Below are 21,033 nucleotides of genomic sequence, written 5' to 3'. Positions count from 1 at the left end.
TTCCAGGGCTTGCAAGGTCCAGCTGCTGGAATTTGTGGGGAACCACTGAAATCTTTTTGTTTTTTTCTAATCTCTTCCTAAACCCATTTTGCTTTTCGATTTGGTGAAAGGATTCTCTTATTATGTTGTTCGGAGAGAGCTTTGGTGATTCTTTTCATGAAAGATGCCAGAATTTTTTCCACCTATTTTCCTGAGTGTGGGGGGGAAGTTTTCAAACTATCTTAGCTTGGGGGCGTGTCTAAAATCAGTATTAAAATGGGTTTGCTCGTTTGCTCCCTAAAAAAAATTGTATTTCCTATTTGTCTCTGCTCAAAGAAGCTTATAACCCCAAAACTCATAATAAAAAAAAACAAAAAAAAAAAGGGAAACCCATTCCATTGAACAATAGTGAAACGACAAAACCAAATACAACGAACACTCAAGTTGAGTGACTCAACACCCAATTCCGTTCTCTGAAAAATACATTTAAAAAAAACCCTCCAAATTCCACAAACACTGCAAGAAGGACAAGAGGAAGAATCGGCTTACCTTGGGGAGCAGAGAAGAGAAGATCGAAATTTGGAGAAGACCTAGGATGGAACTGAATCGGCTGTCAGTGTAGTTGACGATACTTTTGAGCGCTGTCGAAGATTTTGATTTATGTGGTGGAGACTTGGAGTATCAATCCAGCATTCCAGCCTGAACTCTGAAGATCGAACGCAAGAAGAAGAAGAAGAGACAAGAGGAGAAGTTCCTTTCGTTTTCCGCTGGAGAAGCCAAGAAGATGAGGGTTTGATTTTGATTTTAATTTTTTGTTTTATCTAACGGTTAATATTATTAGATTGTTTTAACCGTTAAGATCGACTTTAGGTTTTTTTTTTTTTTAATATTTAAGTAAACGTATTATACACGTATTATTCTAGTATTATTCGGCAACCCTTAAAGTACATGAATTTATCCAACTCTGAAGTATTATATGCAATACGGCATATTTTTCATTGAAACGTTCAAATACATATATATTATACATGTATAATACGTATATTTACTAACTATGCCTACGACTACGAGGAATGGAATGTTGACCACAGGGTGAGATGATCTTAGAATACGAGGGTGAGTGACTGGTCAAGTCATGAAACTTATTTATTTCGATCAACATTGCTGTGGGTTTATTTGAACCGAGTACAACCAAAATCGCGGCTACTTCAACCAAAAAAAAAAAAAAAAGTAGTGACCGCCTATTCAAACCAAAAGAAGTACCTCATCTCACTTACGAAATAGTTTTTTCTAGTCTCCGAACTATTTCGGTTTGATTTTGTTTTATATTTCTAAAAGCATCTTTTATCAAATAAGGAATCAGACAGCTCCTAGTGTTCAAATAAGTCAATAATGGTCGGGATTTTTTTGAACAGTTAGGTTGTGAACCAACGGCAATATTTTATCCTTCTGATAAATTTGCATTATTAAAATAAGAAACTCTCCTTTGAAAGGCCTCCCTTTAGATTTAGATAAATGAAAAAAGGAAATTAAGAAATTATTAATTTGTCTAAGTAGCAAATCTAGGACATAAGCTGAGTTCCCTAAAAAGAGAAGATAGAGGGTGGAATAGGGTACCAATACTAACCCATCCAACCCCTAACCCCCCCCCCCCCTTCTCTCTTCATAAATGGCAAACAAACTTTTAGATTCTTTCACAGGCTACCAAGATGTTAAGTCTAGAAGATCTTAGCCTCCTATGATAAAAAAGTGAAAATTTATTCAAAGAACAGAGGAAAAACAAGAGAGGATATTGTGACCAGAAAATTTCGTACCATTGCATCGAGAAAGAACGAAAAATGATAGCTAATGGCATATCAACATTTATAACTTACTATTTCTTTACACATGCAGCCACCTTCATAATGTTCCTCTACAAGAACCCTAGCCCATCTCCGTTCAAACCATCCACTCCCATCATTGGACAATCAGTTGCATCATGCCCAAACTGCCCACAGCAAGGCACAGAACAGCGCCTTCGTTTCCGAGAAATGTCAATTCCATCTCTGGGTCTTCTTTCTTTGAGCTTTCCCAAACTGTTAATAGAGTCATGGGGGGGATTCCCAGCAGTAAAACTTTGAACAATTCCATCAGAATCTTGCACCTCTGGTAGAATCATCGAGTCAGATGGACTATCATAGGCAATATCATTAGCGCAATGTGACGACTGAGGAAATTCTTTTATGCGTGACAACACCATGGCAATTTGCTCATAAGCAACATCAAGCCGCTCCTCTGTTTCAACTGATTCTGTAACGATTGTTGAAACCATGGACTGCAATAACTGAATTTTCTCTGCATGATCCCTCGGACTAGTGGTTCGGAACATCTTTGAGGAAGATGAACTGACACAACGCCAACGGATAAGTAAATACTGTTCTGGAATGTGAAAACAGTTATTCGTTGACAAGACACGGAGAACATGTCTACAAAGAATGCCAGAAAACTCAAATTGATGACAGCTGCAGCTGATGAGTTCTTCATGAGGGACCCAAATCACTTTACACCCCCCATCCATTTGGGTATGGTGTCTCACAATGAAACAACCATCTTCTATTTGAAGTGAGGCATATTGTGGAGCCAACACAAGCTCTTCTTGAAGTTTGCAAAAGGCATAAGGTGTAAGAACGGTAGCTGCATGTGATTCAATTGGTGATCCAGTCTTGAGGCAGACTTTGTGGAGCTTCCGTTGCATCTTTTGTTTCACACCTGTTTGATCTCTAAAATCAACAACAGCAGCCACCTACAAAGAGGAGGGTGATATGCAATAAGCTTAAATTAAAAACAATTCAAATAAAACCAAATAAAAATGCCATACTTGTTCTACAAAATGATCAAGTTGAGTCTGTGCGCTCAAAAACCGTTGGATAAAAGCATTAATTAACTCCGAGTGGAATGTATTTGTCATTCCCGCAAAGAAGTAACATCTCAAAAATGGTAACGCCCAAAACGTCCTTAATGCATACAAGCTGACAATGTGCTTATTTGCATGGAGACCATAGCCATCAACCATTTCCCTCCATCCTACTTCAAAATCCTCCACCATGTCCAGATTATAGAGTCGATGAAACTCAGCTTTCCAATTATCATATTCTGATCCAAGCAGTACAGGAAACCAATCTGAGAACTTTGAAATGATGTGCCAAATGCAGAAGGCATGTTTTGTAGTTGGCATTTCAATAGCAATTGCATCTTTCAGCCACATATTTTGGTCTGTCAAGACTGTTTGTGGAGCCTTTCCTTTCATGAAGCCCAAAAATGTCTGTCATAGGAATAAAAAAATTAAGAATAACTAGAAAAGGGAGATTAACATTGCATCTAACTGTTAACATAGTAACAAATAACTGTAGACTCTGTCCTGATATGTTGTTACAAGCGTCTCACCAACTCAAAAACTGAACTGTTCAACCAGTTTACCAGCTCTTGATTGGGGGGCATAACATTTTCAATCAGCTCATTCATGAAATTGTTTCCTAAACTTATTCTATAACCAAGTGCTAGCTCTAAAATGAGAGGTCAGTATCTTCATGGTTTTCCAAACTTTTGGGTTATGCCCACAATGAAGAGATGATCCAGTAACTAGATGGTCCATACTGATGTCTTGAGAAGTAACATACACAAGTATGAGATCCATCAAGTAATGAGATCCTTAGATTCTTATATTCCCACTGAATTTTCTTTACCTTCAATGCCCAGGAAAAAGACAGGATATTTTCATCCCGTAGAAGCACGCAACCAAAAAAACAGTTCATGCCATGATTGTCTACTCCAATCCAAATCCCAAGAAGCATATCATAGGCATCCAAACGGTGGGTTGTGTCAAAAACCACAGCATCACCAAAGGCTTCATATAATTGAATTGATGACGCATAGGACCAGCCAATATGCTCCAACCTGTTATGTGCATCTATCTTGAAGTCATACTGGAAGTCAGGATCTTCATCCTTGATCTTCTTGCACATTGCAAGAAGATCTATAGCATCACTGTCCCGATCCACATTTCTAAAGGACTGTAATAGATTCCTCACATCTATCTCAGTAAATGGCAAACAACCTAGCTTAACACCTTTCTCTAACTCCATCAATCTCAACATTTGTCGCACTGACATTCCAGCTTTTGCAAACATGCAAATGCGACTCTTGTCATCTGCAGATATAGTGCAATAGGCAGGAAGGAGACGCACTTCATTTGATTTAAGCAGTTCATGGTTGTGGGTATTGCTAAAGCCTGTAATACGCCATTCAGGGACATCAAAATCTGCCCTTTTAACAATCCGCATATATGCCTGACAACCACAACGTGATGATTTCCGATTCCTTTGAAGCTTCCCATCATCAGATGGTTTTATCTGAGGATAGCCACCACGATGGCAAGTGAAATCCCTCCTCGTAATTCCCCTACCAACCCCATCTTTCCCTCGAGTACGATGACGCCTGATTGAAAAACCACATTGCTTTGCAAAGCTGCAATAAAATTCATATGCAGCATCTTGAGATACAAAGCGTTGGCCAATAAATGGAATAAGGTTAACAGAAGTTTGTCGTGACAAAATTGTGTCTTCAGGCATTTCCTCAATGGTGCCAATATCATCTGGAGACAAATCTGTGCCATTTTCTGAAGTTTCCACCATTAGGCTTGTTCCTTCCGACATTCTTTCCACAAAGAGAGATCAGACGGCAGATATAATACCTGTATATAATGTATCTCATATAAAAAACAGAATTTCCCCCATAACAATGAATCAACTGAAAGTAGGAAAATCATTTAATGATTAGCAAATAGAGGAAGTTAGACAGTGGAATTGCATTTTAGGAAAAATGCTACCATTCAATCATATCATAATGCCTCAGTAGGGCTTCTCGTTTTTTATGCAGACCTTTTCATTACTGCCTATCCTGAATCCTGATGTTGATCAGGTAGGCACATACCTTAAGCAGCATATTTAGATATCTATATCTTCCTTCATTCTTATTTTCTTAAGGCAAACAGCAACAAACTTTATGGGTCTACTACAGAAGAAGAAAGACCAAGACAGCACAGTGACAACCAATGATGTTGTATGCTTCCTTTCTATTGATTGACTGGCATGCAATTTTTTCCTACTCAACTATTAAGTAATACTTGCAGTTTGCTAAGATTGCAACAACTATAATATCTTTCACTGCATGAAGGACATAGAGGCTGACTGTCATAACATTATAAAAGACCAAGAAACCATTAATACTTAGAAATAATTACAAGCAAAAGAGGTAGCATCTAGATTCTGGAACTCCAAAATAGAGTGACCTACCAAGAACCACATTGTTCGACTAATTTGCTAATTAGAAGCAACAAAGAGGTCAATTCACCATATGCGTAAACAGAGTTGAGGCAGGAAAGTAACTGATGCAGTTTGATTAGTTATCATCCATGTAAGAATGCATCCATACAAGCTAATAAAATATAACAAAGCAAGCATGCAAATTGCAGCCTTTTTTTGTTGGGGGGGGGGGGGTGGAGGTGAGAGGGGAGAAGGGGAGGATTTTTATCACAGAAAATATTTCAGCAGTTAGCAACAAAAGGAGAAAGGTATTTGACGGCATTAGAGAAAAGTTATGAAACCCCTTAGGCTACGTTTGGTAAATGTCTGAACAGTGTTCAGAACTGTTTTTTCATTCTTTAAGAACAAAAAAAACGTGATTTTGTGTTTGGCTTGACGGTTCGTTTTTTGTTCTTTAAGAACGAACCGGAGGAATATTTGATGTAAAGAACGTTCTTTACAGACCGTCTTGGAGACGGTCTGCAAAGAACAAAGAACGATCATCACGCGATTCACGAGCAAAACCCGTGAGCAAGCCTCGAAGACAAAAAAAAAACCCAAAAGGCAGATCTAGGGAAGGAAGTTAGGAGGAGGGGGCGAACTTGCAGGTCGATCTCCTCTCTCTCTCTCTCTCTCTCTATCCCTCTCTCTCTCTCTCGCTTCCTCTCTCTGCTCTCTCGACCTCTCACTCTCCCTGACTCGTTCTCTCTTTCTCTCTCTTTCTCACTCTCTCTGTTTCTCTCTCTCTCGGTCGTTTGTTGGGATGAAGATCTGACTATGGATTTTTCTCCTTTGTCTCAGGATTTGGAGCAACAACCCTAACAATTGAAGGTTTCTGCTACAGTGGTCCTCTCTAGCACGACCCTCTCTGCAACTGAAGTTGACAACAACGAAGGTGACTCTCTCTCTCTCTCTCCCTCTCTCTGTAATTTGGTCTTTGTTCTTCGTTTTTCTTTTTGATTTTTTCCTGTAATGTTTTTCATGCATTGATGTATGATTTATGGTGTAATGTTTGAAATTTGTGATTGCTGGCCCATTTTTTCCTGAAATCTGTAATGTTTATCAGAAGTTTACTGGCCGATTGTTGTGAGATTTTCATCTCTGTCAACAGATCTGCTTACCGAACTTCTTCTCCATTTTTATTTTTTTTTTTTGTGATAGGTACTTCTTCTCCATTTCGGTTCTGTGTTATGCATTTTTTTCTCCATCTCTTCCGATTTATCAACACATTGCACTTGGTTTCTCTTTTTTTCCTTTTGATTTTAGACCTCTCATGAATCAAACGGTTAGAGAATGAAGTAAGGAAAAGCAGGGAAGAAAAGAAGATAACAGTTCACAGCCTCACACTTCAGACTTCACTTGACAGAGATAAGAATCTGGGAATAATAGGTGGCCTTACCATTACTCACCTCACTCAAATCATAAGAGAAAAAATACTAGCATTCTTACTCGTCCAACTCATTTGATTAGACCCAAGCAACAGAGATTTGAAAAATAGTATAACATATCAAGGATACTTTTTTCACTTGTTCTCCTAGTTAACTGTCACTGTTTTTAATTAATCTTTTTACATTTGCCCTGCAAAGTAATGAAAAGACAAGTAGAGAAGAAAGAAACTTAAATTCACCTGGTAAAATACTGAGTATCATTTCATATTGGGGCCCTCCAAGAGTAGAAATTGGTTGTAAAATGGTCCCAAGAGGTGCTTCAGTGCTGATTTGTATGAAACCTGGGGAACAACATATTGAAACAACCTATTGACAGAGAAAATACGGGAAGACAAATAATAGTAATCCAGTTGTGAGAAGTAGGCTCATCCACTAATAAGAATATGAGAAATGTGAATTATGAAACTACGGTCTATTACATAAGTAATTGGGTGAAATTCTGATGTCAATATGGATTCAAGTGAGAGAATGGAAGGAAAATAAACAAGAGGTACAATAACCTGTAGAAATGATTTAGGGTGAAGGTAGTGGCAGTGAATAGTAGAGCTGCTGCACTCTGGAGTCCATACTTTAATATGTGCTTTTGATCCTTATTTTTACCCCTCTTTGCAACTGATTGTACACACTCTTTCACTACTTCAACTCCAACATTCATACAAAAGGTTGTTTACAATGAAATGTGGATTCGATAGCATGTGCACAGATGAAAGAACACATAAACTAAAGAAATTTTACAGATAAACTGCTTGAGCAAGTCTTTCCAAATGGAAAGCAAGTTTGGGCTTACAATTTGTAAAATTATGATGCTAAATTATGATGCTTAGGTGACTGATCTTTGCAGCCATAGCCAATGTATATATAAACATTGTAGTTCATATCCATGTTCAAGAGCTTAGGAGGTTGGGAGAAGTCTTGATCTCTTCAGGATAAAGGAATGCTATTAGGTTCTAGCTGTGGTCTGAATATTTTTAGCTCAAAGTCTTATCAGTTCATGTGTAATGAGAATAGGCTCATTGTGTTTCCTGTCGGGCTTATTTCATTATTGAAGAAGTCCTTTGGCACTTGGCAGAGGCAGTGACAAGCCTTTGATTTATTTGCTCTTCTTGAATAGGTAACCCAAGAGTTTGCTTTTTGTTTTTTCATTTCTGTAGAGAAACTGTAACTTTGCCGAAGGCATTCTCTGTTTATGGGGGAAAAGTTAGGGAAGGTGGTCATCCTAGCTAGTTAAGTCTTTTTCTTCTTTTTGGTTTCTGCTAACTCCCTCTCTCTCCCCTGCCCTTGTGTGTATGTGTGTGTGTGTCTGTGACTCTGTGTGCAAGGTTGAATGATGTAAATTGGAATCTGCAGTCTCAGAGGAGCTTGGTGTCATTCATCCACAAGTTTTGATACTTGGGTTTAGCTGAATTGATAAACATTTTTTTTTTTTGGGGTGGGGGGGAGAAGGGTTTCTTATTTTGCTGTCAATTGATTTCAGGTTGTTATAGTTAGTAGATTGAGTTGCAGAAAAACATGATTTATGATTACCTTATATCAGTATGTAGATAGACAAACAAAATACAAAGGAAAGAAAACTGGGCTGGTGGAGTTGGAGTATAATAATGATGGAAGAAAGAAGAAGAAGAAAGGGGTTGCACTCAGTTTTGATGGGTCTTTAGCTCAAATTGGTAGAGCACTTGGAACATGAGTATGTTCCAAGAGGATGGTGGTTCGAATCCACCAAGGCCCCCTTAATTCAACTGTTCATAGCATAGTCAATTATGCCACTACTCCACACGAGAACCCAATTTTAATGGCATTTTTAAAATTTGACATATTTTTATACTTACTTTGGTTATGTTAATGAGATATTTTAATTTGATGCTAAGGTTGGTAAGAGAAGGATTTTACAAGTATTTTTTTGGTATAATTGACAAGGAAATGGCATTATTGTAATTAACATCAAATAGGGAAGAACAGGTTTTACCAAACACCATTTTCATTCTGAACGGCGTTCTTGAGATCATTACCAAACAGTCATCTTTGGTCTCAGAACGCCGTTCTAGACGAAGAACGCCAAAGAACGTTTCTAGTCAAGAACGGGCGTTCTTTGTTCAGACATTTACCAAACGTAGCCTTAGTATTAGGAGGACAGAACATTAAAAAGATTAAAGCTCCACAGTATCTCTAAGACTGAAAGTCAGGTAGCAGGTCTGTGGATACAGCTGTGGGTCAAAAAATATTTTTATGTGTTCTAGGGGTAAAATATTAACCTTCTTTCTATGTTCATAGGATCAGAAACTACAATAGAATCATTTTACATTATCTCTTCCCAAAATTGACAAAATATTATACAACTCAAAACTCAACCCAACAAAACCTATCCCAACTAATCGCGGCCGCTACAGGAGTCCAGCCTCATCACTGTTCAAATAAGTGCAAAATATCCACCTTATTTGAATTCTTTCCAGGAACCTATCCCTGATATATATCACAATTGTGTAAGGCTTACATTTTCAACAATGTCAGAGATCTGAATCTTGTCTTCTCTTACGAGCCTTATGAGGGGAGAGTCTAATTTACAGTAGAATATAAGGCTATCATGAACCACAGCACTAAACACATAACCAGTGCAGAAGATGTTATCACTATTGTAAGTTAAATTTGCTGCAAAGACATTCTGGCCACAAAATTAATCTGTAAATTGATGGAAAAGCTAAGCATAAACATGTGATAGATTTTCCCAAGCTAAAGATATTCCAATCCAAGCACTAGTAAAATGCCAAAATATCCCCTTAAACTTCTTCTTCAGTGACAAACTTCTCAACCTTCAAATAACACTCACATGAAAGAAAGACAATGAGTTTACCTCAGATACAACAGTATCGCGATGTTGCCTTCTCTCAGGATCAGATAGAATGCTAAAGGAATAAACTACGTCCGCAAATATTTCTGATTCTTCATCATTGCCAACATTTTTGTCAGAATGGTACCTAGAGAAAATTTGGAAGACAGAACCAAGATTAAATATCTAGACAAATGAGGTAACAACTGATTCCTCTGCCAACAGGTCATAATTAGTGTACTGCAACTAACAGGAAGTAAACAGATTATCAGGGTGACAGTGTGTAAGAATGATAGCACTTTTTTAAACTGATCATACGACAATCCTAAGGCGCCAATTTACGCTTCCAGCTATAGTCCGAAATCTCGCCGAGATTCTCGGTTTTCCAATTTCCCGAGTCGAGATAGCCTACAAAACTTAAAATGTCAATATCTCTCCGAGATCTCGAATCTCGGCGAGATCTCGGTTTGACATAGGAAAATGCCCATCTAGGTCCTTTATATGAGTGCCAGATCTCGAGATGTTGCTGGAAATTCTTGGTAAACAGACACCTATCTACGCCAGGAACCCTTAATATCATTTAAGTAAATGCTTTTGTATTTGTATTTCATTTACTTGAGATATTATTCATAAATAAGCAAATACCCCCCCATTTGAATCCAATAAAAATGATTAAAAAATCAATTTTCAAAAGGAAAAAAAGTCAACCCCCCAGTTCAAGAACAAAAACTGGATTTTCGGCGATAGGTGTAATTTTCAACTTTCTAATGCTGGGGTTTTTCTCAAATCTAAAAATTCCATAAATCTTATTATGGTAAAACATTGCTAAAAACCAAAAGTGTGGTAAAATATTCATTTGTTTTGATGTCCAAAAAATTATTTTCATTCAGAGCGATTTTGAGAGCATTCGCGCACACCGAATTAAGTTTGACTGGTACATAACTCTTTCAATATAAATCAAATTTAAGCAATCTTGGACTTGTTGGAAAGCTATGCTTTGAAAGCTTTTCAACAAGTCTAAGATTGCTTAAATCTGATTTATATTGAAGGAGTTATTTACCGGTCAAATTTGTGCGTGAATGCTGTCAAAATCGCTCTGAATGAAAATATATTTTTGGACATCAAAACAAATGAATATTTTACCGCATTTTTGGTTTTTAGCAATGTTTTACCATATTAAGATTTATGAAATTTTTAGATTTGAGAAAAACCGCAACATTAGAAAGTTGAAAATTGCACCTACCGCCGAAAATCCAGTTTTTGTTCTTGAACTGGGGGGTTGACTTTCTTCCTTTTGGAATTTTATTTTTTAACTATTTTTATTGGATTCAAATATGGGGGTATTTGCTTATTTATGAATAATATCTTAAGTAAATGAATTAAATGATATTAGGCATAAACAAGACTGTTTGTCTTGTGTCTGTCCTGGTTTCTAGAATAAATAAGTGTTTGTCTTGCTTTCTCACTAACTGAAACTCCTATTTGGACTTTGTTTTTGCAAAATCTAATAATGCCATTGTGTTTAAATGGCCTAAAATAGGCTGTATACAGATTTTCAGGCCCAAAAGAGGTCTAAAACCCACCGAGATGGGCTTCTGAGTCGGAAAAAAAAAATGCACAAACTCGCCGAAATCTCGGCGAGATCTCGGCCCAACTCGGTTTTTTGCTGGGCCGAGATGGCTTCGAGACCCAAGTTTTCGAACCTTGCTTCCAGCAAAATATTCTAATTTGAGTAGGAAATAAGAAATTGAAAAATTTTAGATACAGAAAGGAATCTGCTGTTTCCATCCTCATGATGGACCTAGAAGGCCAGAAGTTCCCTAGAAACAACGGTTTTGTTACTACAAGGCTACATACTGATGTACAGTAGAACTGGTGCCTAAGAATTCCAATACCCAAGACAGCATAAAGTCGACAAAAGTGTCGATTGTAGGGGATTCTGTGTATCCCTTCGTATAAACAGTCACATGGATTTGGTTACTCAAATCCATTCGGCTCCAGAAGAATGCGATTGTGGAGATACATTCACTGTATGGAACTTGGAGTACCTGGCAATAACAGTATCATACAATAACAAGATTTATATAAGATACTCAATATACCGTCTTCCTTTCAAATTTTTATCGTATGCACTATGCATTGGCATGCTCCTACTTTATTATTTCTTTTCTTCCCTTAATGAGGAGCCCTTGTGTAAGTCCACCCATATATGGCTTGTAGTGTTCTACACAACAGTAAGTCCATCTATGGCATGATGATGGTGAAGCACAATTGGACTCGATCAAGCTTCCATCAGTAAGACCAAGTTAGAGATCTTCAGTGCTTTATTGGATCAAGCTTCAAGTGATCACTCATCAAGAATTCATCAATAGGCGACAACTCCTTATGTCTTAAGATTTTATACTTCGTAAATGTAATCTCTTTTGTAATCCTAAGCATATGTAAGGTGATTCTCAGTCTAGGGCATTAGTGACTCACCTAATCCAAAAAGACCTAAACTGAATCGACTTAGTATACCTTGACTTAGTTTTTTTGGGAAAATGGCCTCAGGCAAGGAAGCAAAGATGAGAATGTTGAGATGGATGTGTGGCAAAACTAGGAAGGATAAAATTAGGAATGGTCATATTAGAGCTGATTTGGGAGTATAGCCCCAATTTAAGATAAGCTACGAGAAAGTTGTCTAAGGTGGTGGCATGGCCATGTTCAACGGAGGCCTTCGAATGCTCCAGTTTGGAGAGGAGTGACTTGATTCAGAGATAGGGGCAGGCCTAAAATGACTAATGTAGTCCTAGATAGGTAGGAGACCTACTAGGAGCCAAACAACAGGCTCAAATAACAAAAGGGGCTACTGGTTCGAATGGATAGCACTAGGATTTAGGTCAATTCCTAGGGTTAGGGTAGGATAATGGGAATATAGTTTATAAGATTAAACTAGGCAGGTTTTGGGGAGTTTAGAAAGCTAGATTTGGTTAGGTTTAGATGAGAATTCAAAATTCCAGAAATTAGGGTTAGGGTTTCAGGTTTTAGAAATTAGGTCAAATTTAGGGTTTTGAAAGACAAATAGGGGCAGCAGCTTGGGTCGAGTGTAGGGGGTGTTAAGGAGAGGCTATGGTTTGAATTTGAAGTAATTCTAATGGTTAAATATGGTTGGGCAGCAAGATCTAGGGTTTAATGGAGTTAGGGTTTATGGGATTCAAACCAAAAATAAAGGGGATCGATTGGGGGAAAGGATTAGAGGGTTAGAAGAAAAAATTGGGTGTCAAACTTACTGGAGATTCCACTGGCAGTAGCTTGAACAGATGTAAAAGATAGAACCACCTTCGAATTGAAGAAGATCCTCCCAGCTGTCACGGCGTAAGGAGTCAACCGGATTCCACCAGTCCCTTTCCACCTTGATAGAACCACAAAGATGCACACTCACAAGGAGCAACACTCAACAGAGCAGGGCAGCAGCAATGGCAGCAAACAAAAGCTTTTCATTAATCAAATTCATTCAAGGCTTTGCCCCCTTACAACCTTATATAAAAGACTCAAAAATAGACTTCTACTCCAAAAAGGAAAGCCCTAACCCAATCCTTAACCTATTAGGTAACTTAAACTGACTAGGAAACTAAAATACTAAAAGAAATAGGCTCAAAACCTGACTGGACTTATAGAATCCTAATCCAACTCAACTTACATCACATGACTACTTAAACAAGTCACATGATCACTTAAGTGATCACATGACCACTAATTATATAAAAATCAAAAATAAGGAATTAAAACAGCTAATCCCGTATGCAACCTAATTACCCATATTTTAGGCCCATAAAAGTGGTCTATTACAAAGAAAACCCATAGGATCAAAGGCCCAACATACATATAACCCAACCTTAGACTTATTTCTAAAGAAATAAGCCCCTTTTGGTGATGAATCTGCATCAATGACCCTAGGAGAAGTGGTGAGGAAAGACATGCATAGCTTAGATCTTGTTTCAAGTATGATCTCAAATAGAGCTGATTGGAGGGCTAGGATCCAAGTAGCAGACCCCATTTAGTTGGGATAAGGCTGCTGTTGTTGTTGTTGGCCTCGGGCAAGGAAATGTTTTAAATTGGGGTTGAGTAACAAAATACTTGAAAAATATTTAAAACCAGTTTCATCAAAAACAGACTTGAATAAACCTTGCACAACCCAAATTTGGGTTGCTGGTACCTACCAGCCGATGCAGCCCAAAGGTCGGCAGTTCATACCAGCCGATGAAATCCCGAGGGCTCTGCTCCCTGCCAGCCTATGTACCGGTAAATCGACCAACAGGCAAAAAATTTCCTATTAGACCTGGTCTTTTGGCCATATTTTTGAGCTCCTTCTTGACCCTATTTAAGGACCATGTGTGAGCCATTTCAACTATCTCTTGCACTTCAATTTGCATATCCTTTGTGTGTCCTAGCGTCCAAGTTTTGAGAATCACTATTGAGATTGTATCTTGCATACATACCTACTAGAGGTTTTCATTGTTAAGAGTTTCAATTTGCTATTTGGCTTTTGAGTTATTCATCTTCATCTCAAGTTTGAGGTTGTAAGGTTGTTAGAGGTGAGCCTAGAAAACCACTAAGTTTGAGTGTGAGCCAAAACACTTGGGTTATTGTTGAATCCGGAAAAATATTGCGATGGTGATTGAGTGACCATTCTAGTGAAAAGTCCAAGAGGGGATTCTTCTTGGTAGTGGCTGTAGGGCGAGTTGCCATACCACTCTAAATCCATTGTGTCAACATCATTGTCTCTCTATCCCTTCTCAATTACATTCGCACACTCTTATTTTACAACAGCCATTGGGTTCATCATTTGTGTTTTGAGTTAATTAGTAAATTGTCCAGTTTCCTTTTTGTCAACCAATTCACCTAGGTTGCTCAATCCAATAAGTAGTATACTATCTAGAATGATCCTGTCTGATTATATAGGAAGGCACCCATGTATGTGTCTTGTGGTTTGCTGGATTATTGGGGTATTCATATCGCCCTTCTCTAGTTTCAGTAAAATTCATTTTTCAAAGAAAAAAAGGAAACTGGGGGTTGGGGGTTGGCAAGAGGGGGAGGGGAGGGGAAGAGAGAGAGAGAGAGAGAGAGAGAGAGATGCCAAAATGGATAAAATAAAAGATGCAAATCTAAGGGCAGTTTCATGAGTCCCCCTGACTTCCTTAGGGATTTTGTATCGTTATCAAGGACTCCAGGAGCTGTATGCACAGTTATAATTTCTTCTGTACTATCTCCCTCCTGTTCTAATATAAACCTACAGCCAATCCCACTCACCATCCCACACCCCAAACCCCCCCCCCCCCCCCCCACCCCAAAAAAAAGAAAGTGGAATACCAATTTTGATATGGTAGACTTATAAATAAGGATCAAACCAGGAATAAAGCCAACATTATTGACTGCATCCAATTACTAGACAAGCTTCCAATGGACCAAGGTTCAAGATATCGGTTTCGACTAGGATTTTGTTGAAAACGAACTATACCACCGAAAGAGCCGAAATAGCACCGAAATAGACCACAAAAAATGGCTGAAATGACACCGAAATATGGTCCATTTGGTGATAAAATTGTAACATTGAAGACCCCTCAATTTGCATGGCATTTTATTTCAAGAATTGTAGAAACTCAGTCGAAATTTCAAGAATGAATGGAGTACTTGGTGAACTTTGGGATGAATGTCACCATGGTAGTAGTGTGAAGGCAATATTAGCATGTTAGGAGAGAGAAAATAATGTAAATTGACCAATAATCTGGGCCATGTGGGGAAGAAACTCAATGCATACAAGTTGGCGGAGGTAGCTCATAACTGGCACTCAACGATCTAGGCATCAACTACGGAGGAGCCCATTTATGGTAAGAGACCTATATGAGCAGTACCATCATTCAGAACTGCTAACTTACGAGAAACAAGGGCAAGAAATGAGGCTTTCTAGTGTAAATGCTACCATGGGCATCCTTTTCATTCAAAGTTGAGCCACGACAACTACTATAACCTGCTGGGAATAAGTGAAAAATAGAGAAACCAGTATCATGGAAAAGCTTACCATCTAACAGTCATTTAGCAGAGTACAAATTACCATAATTTATCTCCAGATACAATGAAGGTGCTGTTAGACCATTACATAATTGTGTGAATATATTAACTTTCAGTTAATTCCTAGATGATCTTTTAACAGAATAATATGGATTCAATATAAATGTCCATTTTATGGATCCAATTATGTTTGAATGCATAATTATTTCAACGGAAAAAATATCCCCACGCTGTTCACTTAAGGTACGCTCTCACAGGGTTTTGTTTTATTCATTTTCTCTCTCCTCTCTGACCATTATGGGACCCCTATAGATGATACCATTCCTCGTCCTACCATTGATAGGGAGTGGGAGATTCATCTTATGCCGCCAGAATGGGGAACCCTCTCCCTCATTTCAAATAGAATGGAATCAATAAAAATGTACATATTTTTCATCAAAGAATAAAAAATGTAGAAATTGTCTAAGACTAACTGGTGTAGATGTGTGTCCTCAATCCAACACTATCAGAAAGTTTATATGCATAAATAAGCACTTAAATGGATTAGGCGTTGTTATAAATTGGTCTCAGGCATGTCTCCTAAATTTGATTAGAAATGTACATATTTTCCAAAGAATAAAAAATGTAGATATTGTCTAAGACTAACTGGGTCTAGGTGTGTGTCCTCAATCCTACACTACCAGAAAGTTTATATGCGGAAATAAGTACCTACATGGATTAGGGGTTGTTATAAATTGGTCTCAGGCCGCATGTCTCCTAAAGTTGATTAGAAATGACACACTTGAAAAAAGGAACTAACCTGAGGGTCAGCTTCCTGAATGCAGTTTTGAATTCCAAATCAGTCGAAAACCTAGAAACCCCCAATACCTCATACGCTTCTCTACGAATAGCAGGCCAAGGGGATTTTCCATTTCACAAGATGATCATTCAAAATTGATCCAAACGTGATTCAGTCATAGCTCCAAGTTCCAAATTTTCAATCCAGATCGAAGAGATAGAAATATTACTGTTAAACCAGACAGGCAATATAATCTGCACCAGAGAGGAGTAGCTCATCACAAAGCATGACAAAACCCTAAAACTCCATGTAAATTCGATCAACAGATTGAAGACAAAACTAAGAAATGCAGAGAAAATTTTACAAACCGATCCAGGGAAGGCAGGGGTGACGCCGGGTAAACCACTGTAGCTTAAAACCCTAACGACCAATAACGAACAGAAAAATTGAAATAGGGAAAAGGCCAAAAAGGGGAAAAAAAGAAGAAAAAAAATGAAAGAACAACAAACGAAGAAGAAACAGGCGGGGAGATTTGGAGGGAGGAGTATCACGCATCCATGGAGAAGGATTACAAAGTTATAAAAGAGGAAAGCTATCATGCGCCATGGGTATACAAAGGGTTAAAGTTTCTCATTCTCAGTCCCGCGAATTTCGTTCTTGGCGATTGGCGTGAATTCGTGGGATTCAACCGCTCGCACGACTCGTGAAGATCATGTTCCCCTTAACTAGGAGAGCCTAGGAGGCGTAAGTTAGAGCTACATCAAGTCAGCAACCCTAATCCTGGAGTAATCGCCGTTTGGTCAATTGATGGTTCACCCGTGGTTTCAAAATATGGCATCGGATCGGCCCCGTATCAGTGTAACGGTTTATACTAAAGGTAACTTTGTGGGAAAATTACATGATTAGCTACTTTTGGGTTTTCATTTATAAAATTGTCCACCTTATGTTTGAGTTAACAAAAATAGACAAAAAGAAGTTAAGGTTTACAAAATTGGACAAAATAGTCTCTCCCTCCCACACTTATTTTTTTAGACATTTTTACCCCTGTCATTGTCTTCTCGTCCAGCCATCCTCCATTCCCTGCAACCCTACCCTTGTCCCAACCACTGCCAAGGACAGAGGAAAAAAAAAGAGATTCTTTTAGAGGGGAACTGTCGAGGAAAGAAGGAGAGTCACTGTTTTGTCTAGTTTTGTAAAACCAAACTTGTTTTTGTTTATTTTCGTTAGGGGTGTCAATACCCAATCCGAACCGGTGAAACCGGCCCGAACGAGCCCGGACCACACCGGACCGAACTCTTAGTGGTTTGGTTCGATTTGTGGATCCATAAAGGCAAACGGTTTGGTTTGGTTTGGTTTGGGCTAGCCCGACGGTGCACCGGTAGCCCAAACCGTTAGGCCCGAACCCAAATCGAACCGACCTAACCCGATAAATGAGTAAATCACTAAATGCCTAATGCCCCATTGCCCCCTAAATATGTTGTGATAGTTTCTCACTTTATCTCATATCCTTTGTTAGTGATTACCCAACCAATTGTATCCATAGGCCATAAGACATAGGATACAAAGATGCATTGTATTTGAAATATTTTATGTACTTAAAAGAGAAAGAGAAGAAAAATTAGCACTAATCGGACCTTACTAGTTATATAAAATCAGTACCAAATCGAATCCAAACCGATATCAACCCGTTATCATAAATTGAAACCGACACGAAATCGAATATTTCTTAATGGTTTGGTTTCGATTTCTATAAAAGTCACACCGAAACCGAAAAGCCCGAACCGGCCCGTTGACACCCCTAATTTTCGTTAACTCAAACATAGGGTAGACAGTTTTGTAAATGAAAACCCAAAAGTAGCTAATCATGTAATTTTCCCTAACATTGTCTAAAAATTGAATTTTTTTTTTTTAATAAAAGTAAAGGCAAGACCGTTTGATCTGAGCTGATACGACCAATATTTATCGATATCGGTCTTATGTATCCTCCCCAAACCCATAGTTAGTTTGTTTGGGTACGGCAATAATACGGGAATGGATACGTATGAAAATAATACGTTTTAAAAATCCAGTGCAATAAAATGTGTACGGCAATGATAAGGGACATGTTTAATACGGTTGCGCTTTAAAAGTACAAGAGCAAAAATACGGGTTTATCCTAGTACAATCAAGGAGCAAACTTATTTTTTTGCAACTAAATTATAATTTCTCATGCCTTCATGAACACTTAAAACCAATATGGCTTTCCAACTTGAAATCATTTCTCATTCTTTTGGATGTCTACATTTAATATTAATTAAGTTTAACCATGTCTATCAAAACAAATGTTGATAGGTAATTCATCAACCACAATCTAACATAGCAAAATAGATGAATAGGCTCATCAAATCCAAAATTAAAAACAACTATCTATAGAGTTTAATTAAGGGAAGACAAAAAAAGGGGATAAATTCAATCACCCCCTTTTGGAATGGTGGTTGTGAAAGGAAAAGGAAAAATTCTCTCATTTCTTGGAAAAAAATTAGCTCCCCATCTCTGAAGGAGGTCTAGGGTTTAGGAAAGCCAGAGTCCAAAATGAGGCTCTTCTTCTAAAACTAGGGTGGAGGTTATTAATTGAAGGCGATGCCTTGTGGGCTAGGACTCTCAAAGCTCGTTATTTTCAAAATTCCTCCATGTTCAATCCTAAAACAGCTTTGAAAAAAAGATCTCGGACTGGAACAATATTACAAAATTATTAGTTCTTTAAGATCCTTTAGCTTCAGAAGAATTGGGAATGGCCAAAAGACTTCTTTTTGGACTGGCCCATAGATCCCTTCTATGCCTAGATATACGATAAACCCAGACTTTTCTCCAAGAATTTTCCCGAAAAAGGTGTGTTTGTTCACAAATAATTTTGTGTGGAAAACTGACCGGATTAGAGGTGTTGCCCCTACCTTTGTCTCTAACATTATCAATATACCCATCTCAGACTCAAGAGACAGCTGGTGGTGCACCATAGCTAAGGATGGCCAATTTAACACTAAACGAATAGATAATTTTCTTCACTCTTACTCCACTAATCGTGATTTTACTACTTTCAATTGGTGGAATTTTTTTTTGGAAACTTAAATTGCATCCTAAGTTTAAAATGCTTTTCTAGCGTGTATTACATGCAGGGAATTCAGTTAAGGATATTATTTCGAAATGGATTCAAATCGATCCCACTTGTGCTTTTTGTGGCACTTGTAATGAGACCCTTTGGCATATCTGCTTCTTTTGTGATTGGGTTAAACATATCTAGGCAGCTGGTCCTTTGGGTCTGAGAACCGAGTCTATTACCCACTCCTCTACGGAACATTTCTGCATATCTACTCTCTTGAATAGGCTTGATAAACCCACTCTCAGTTGGTTATTTTCTGTTTTCACTATCACTTGTTATTTTATTTGGGAAGCTAGAAACAATTGTCTATTTAAATCTGTTAAGCCTAATCTTCTCATGTTGTTGAGAAGGGTAGCAACTTGGTTGAAGGATCTAAACATTTCCCTCACCCCAATTTCATCCTTGATTGTAAACAATTTTGATTAGGAGGATTTTCTTGAACCTTCTATGCTAGATTTACCTATTCTAGAATTTCTTGTTTTGTTATGCGCAGGGTTTAATTTTAGAGACCCCGAAATTTCTGGATGCGCAGGGTTTGATTTTAGAGACCTAGAAATTTCTGGATGGCTTTTGGCATTTTTTTAGATGGCAAATTCATTTTGCTCACTGCAGGTTTGGTTAAAAGTCATCATGCTTTAGAGCCAAAATTGGTGGGAATTACCACCGGCCGGGCTAGATTTTGCAATCAAGAGAGGTTTGAAGCTGAAAGAGGTTTCGTGCTCCGACAAAACCTTGCCTAGACTTCTTCCAACTCCATCCCACTCTCCATGGCCTTTTGAACTCCTAACTTATCTTTTGCAGATTTCGGACAAATCCAAGGACATTATATTTCGGCCTATAATGAACAATCTTTTACAAAATTGGCTAAACTTTAAGGCTTACCTTGCTATTAAGATGGAATCACCTTGTATTTATGAACTGTGACTAAGTTGCCATCTTCCTAGTTAATATAATTTTCTTTCTCATCCAAAAAAAAAAAATTCAATTACCCCACCCCCCTCCCCCTCCAAAAGAAACAGAATTCAGTGATTCTTCCAAGTATTTCAGCTTTGATGAATCCAAATTCCAGACTAACATAAACCCTAAGCAGATAATCGAGAAAATAATAAAGTCACAAGCAACGAAGCAAAAGAAAATACCAATTGAAGAAAAAGAAGAAAGGGATTACCATGCACCATGAATCAAAAACAACTAACACAAAAAAAAAAAACCCTAGTTCGTGAAGAATTGCAAATCTATATAAATCTTATCAACACAAACACAGAGAGAAAGAGAGAGAGAGATAAAAGATACCCGGATTTAATGGATATGGATTAGAACTAGAGTCTTCGAGGTTGATCAGAGAACCAAAGTGCTTTCCCTAACTGTGAGTAGATGATTTGCTAGAACGAGAGAGTCTTCGGGTTTCAAGTTTGGGGGTTTTCTCACCGATTTTTGAGCTTTTAGGTTTTAGGTTTGTATTTTGTTTAATTAAAACTCATAAA

At 38.0% G+C, this 21,033-nt stretch overlaps 1 protein-coding gene and 1 pseudogene across 3 annotated transcripts; one reads left to right on the top strand and one right to left on the bottom strand.

Moving 5' to 3' along the window:
• Positions 1-1,795: 1,795 nt before the first annotated feature.
• Positions 1,796-17,021, bottom strand: LOC122657936 (protein FAR1-RELATED SEQUENCE 11-like). Of its 3 annotated transcripts, XM_043852735.1 has the most exons (5): positions 16,435-16,764; positions 4,921-5,180; positions 3,702-4,708; positions 2,837-3,280; positions 1,796-2,761 (listed from the first exon to the last, which is right to left on the bottom strand). In XM_043852735.1, the coding sequence occupies exons 3-5, from the start codon at positions 4,668-4,670 to the stop codon at positions 1,892-1,894; spliced, it is 2,283 nt and encodes a 760-aa protein (XP_043708670.1). In that variant the 5' UTR covers positions 4,671-4,708; positions 4,921-5,180; positions 16,435-16,764; the 3' UTR covers positions 1,796-1,891. The 3 variants fall into 3 exon arrangements, with proteins under 3 accessions (XP_043708670.1, XP_043708669.1, XP_043708668.1); XM_043852734.1 differs by lacking the exons at positions 4,921-5,180; positions 16,435-16,764 and adding an exon at positions 16,782-17,021; XM_043852733.1 differs by lacking the exon at positions 4,921-5,180.
• Positions 6,383-6,448, top strand: LOC122660611 (annotated as a pseudogene).
• Positions 17,022-21,033: the final 4,012 nt, after the last annotated feature.

Source organism: Telopea speciosissima, chromosome 4, assembly GCF_018873765.1.
Source record: "Telopea speciosissima isolate NSW1024214 ecotype Mountain lineage chromosome 4, Tspe_v1, whole genome shotgun sequence".
Taxonomy (NCBI): Eukaryota; Viridiplantae; Streptophyta; class Magnoliopsida; order Proteales; family Proteaceae; genus Telopea; species Telopea speciosissima.
This window is presented reverse-complemented; position numbering and strand designations above follow the sequence as displayed.

What these genes read in the sequence shown, in the direction of transcription:
- LOC122657936 (XM_043852734.1), bottom strand. Translation starts at nt 4,670, where the DNA reads ATGTCGGAAGGAACAAGCCTAATGGTGGAAACTTCAGAAAATGGCACA. An exon ending in CTTTTTCCTGGGCATTGAAG is followed by an intron (nt 3,281 to 3,701) that starts GTAAAGAAAATT and finishes TTCCTATGACAG; the next exon opens with ACATTTTTGGGCTTCATGAA. An exon ending in TTGATCATTTTGTAGAACAA is followed by an intron (nt 2,762 to 2,836) that starts GTATGGCATTTT and finishes TCCTCTTTGTAG; the next exon opens with GTGGCTGCTGTTGTTGATTT.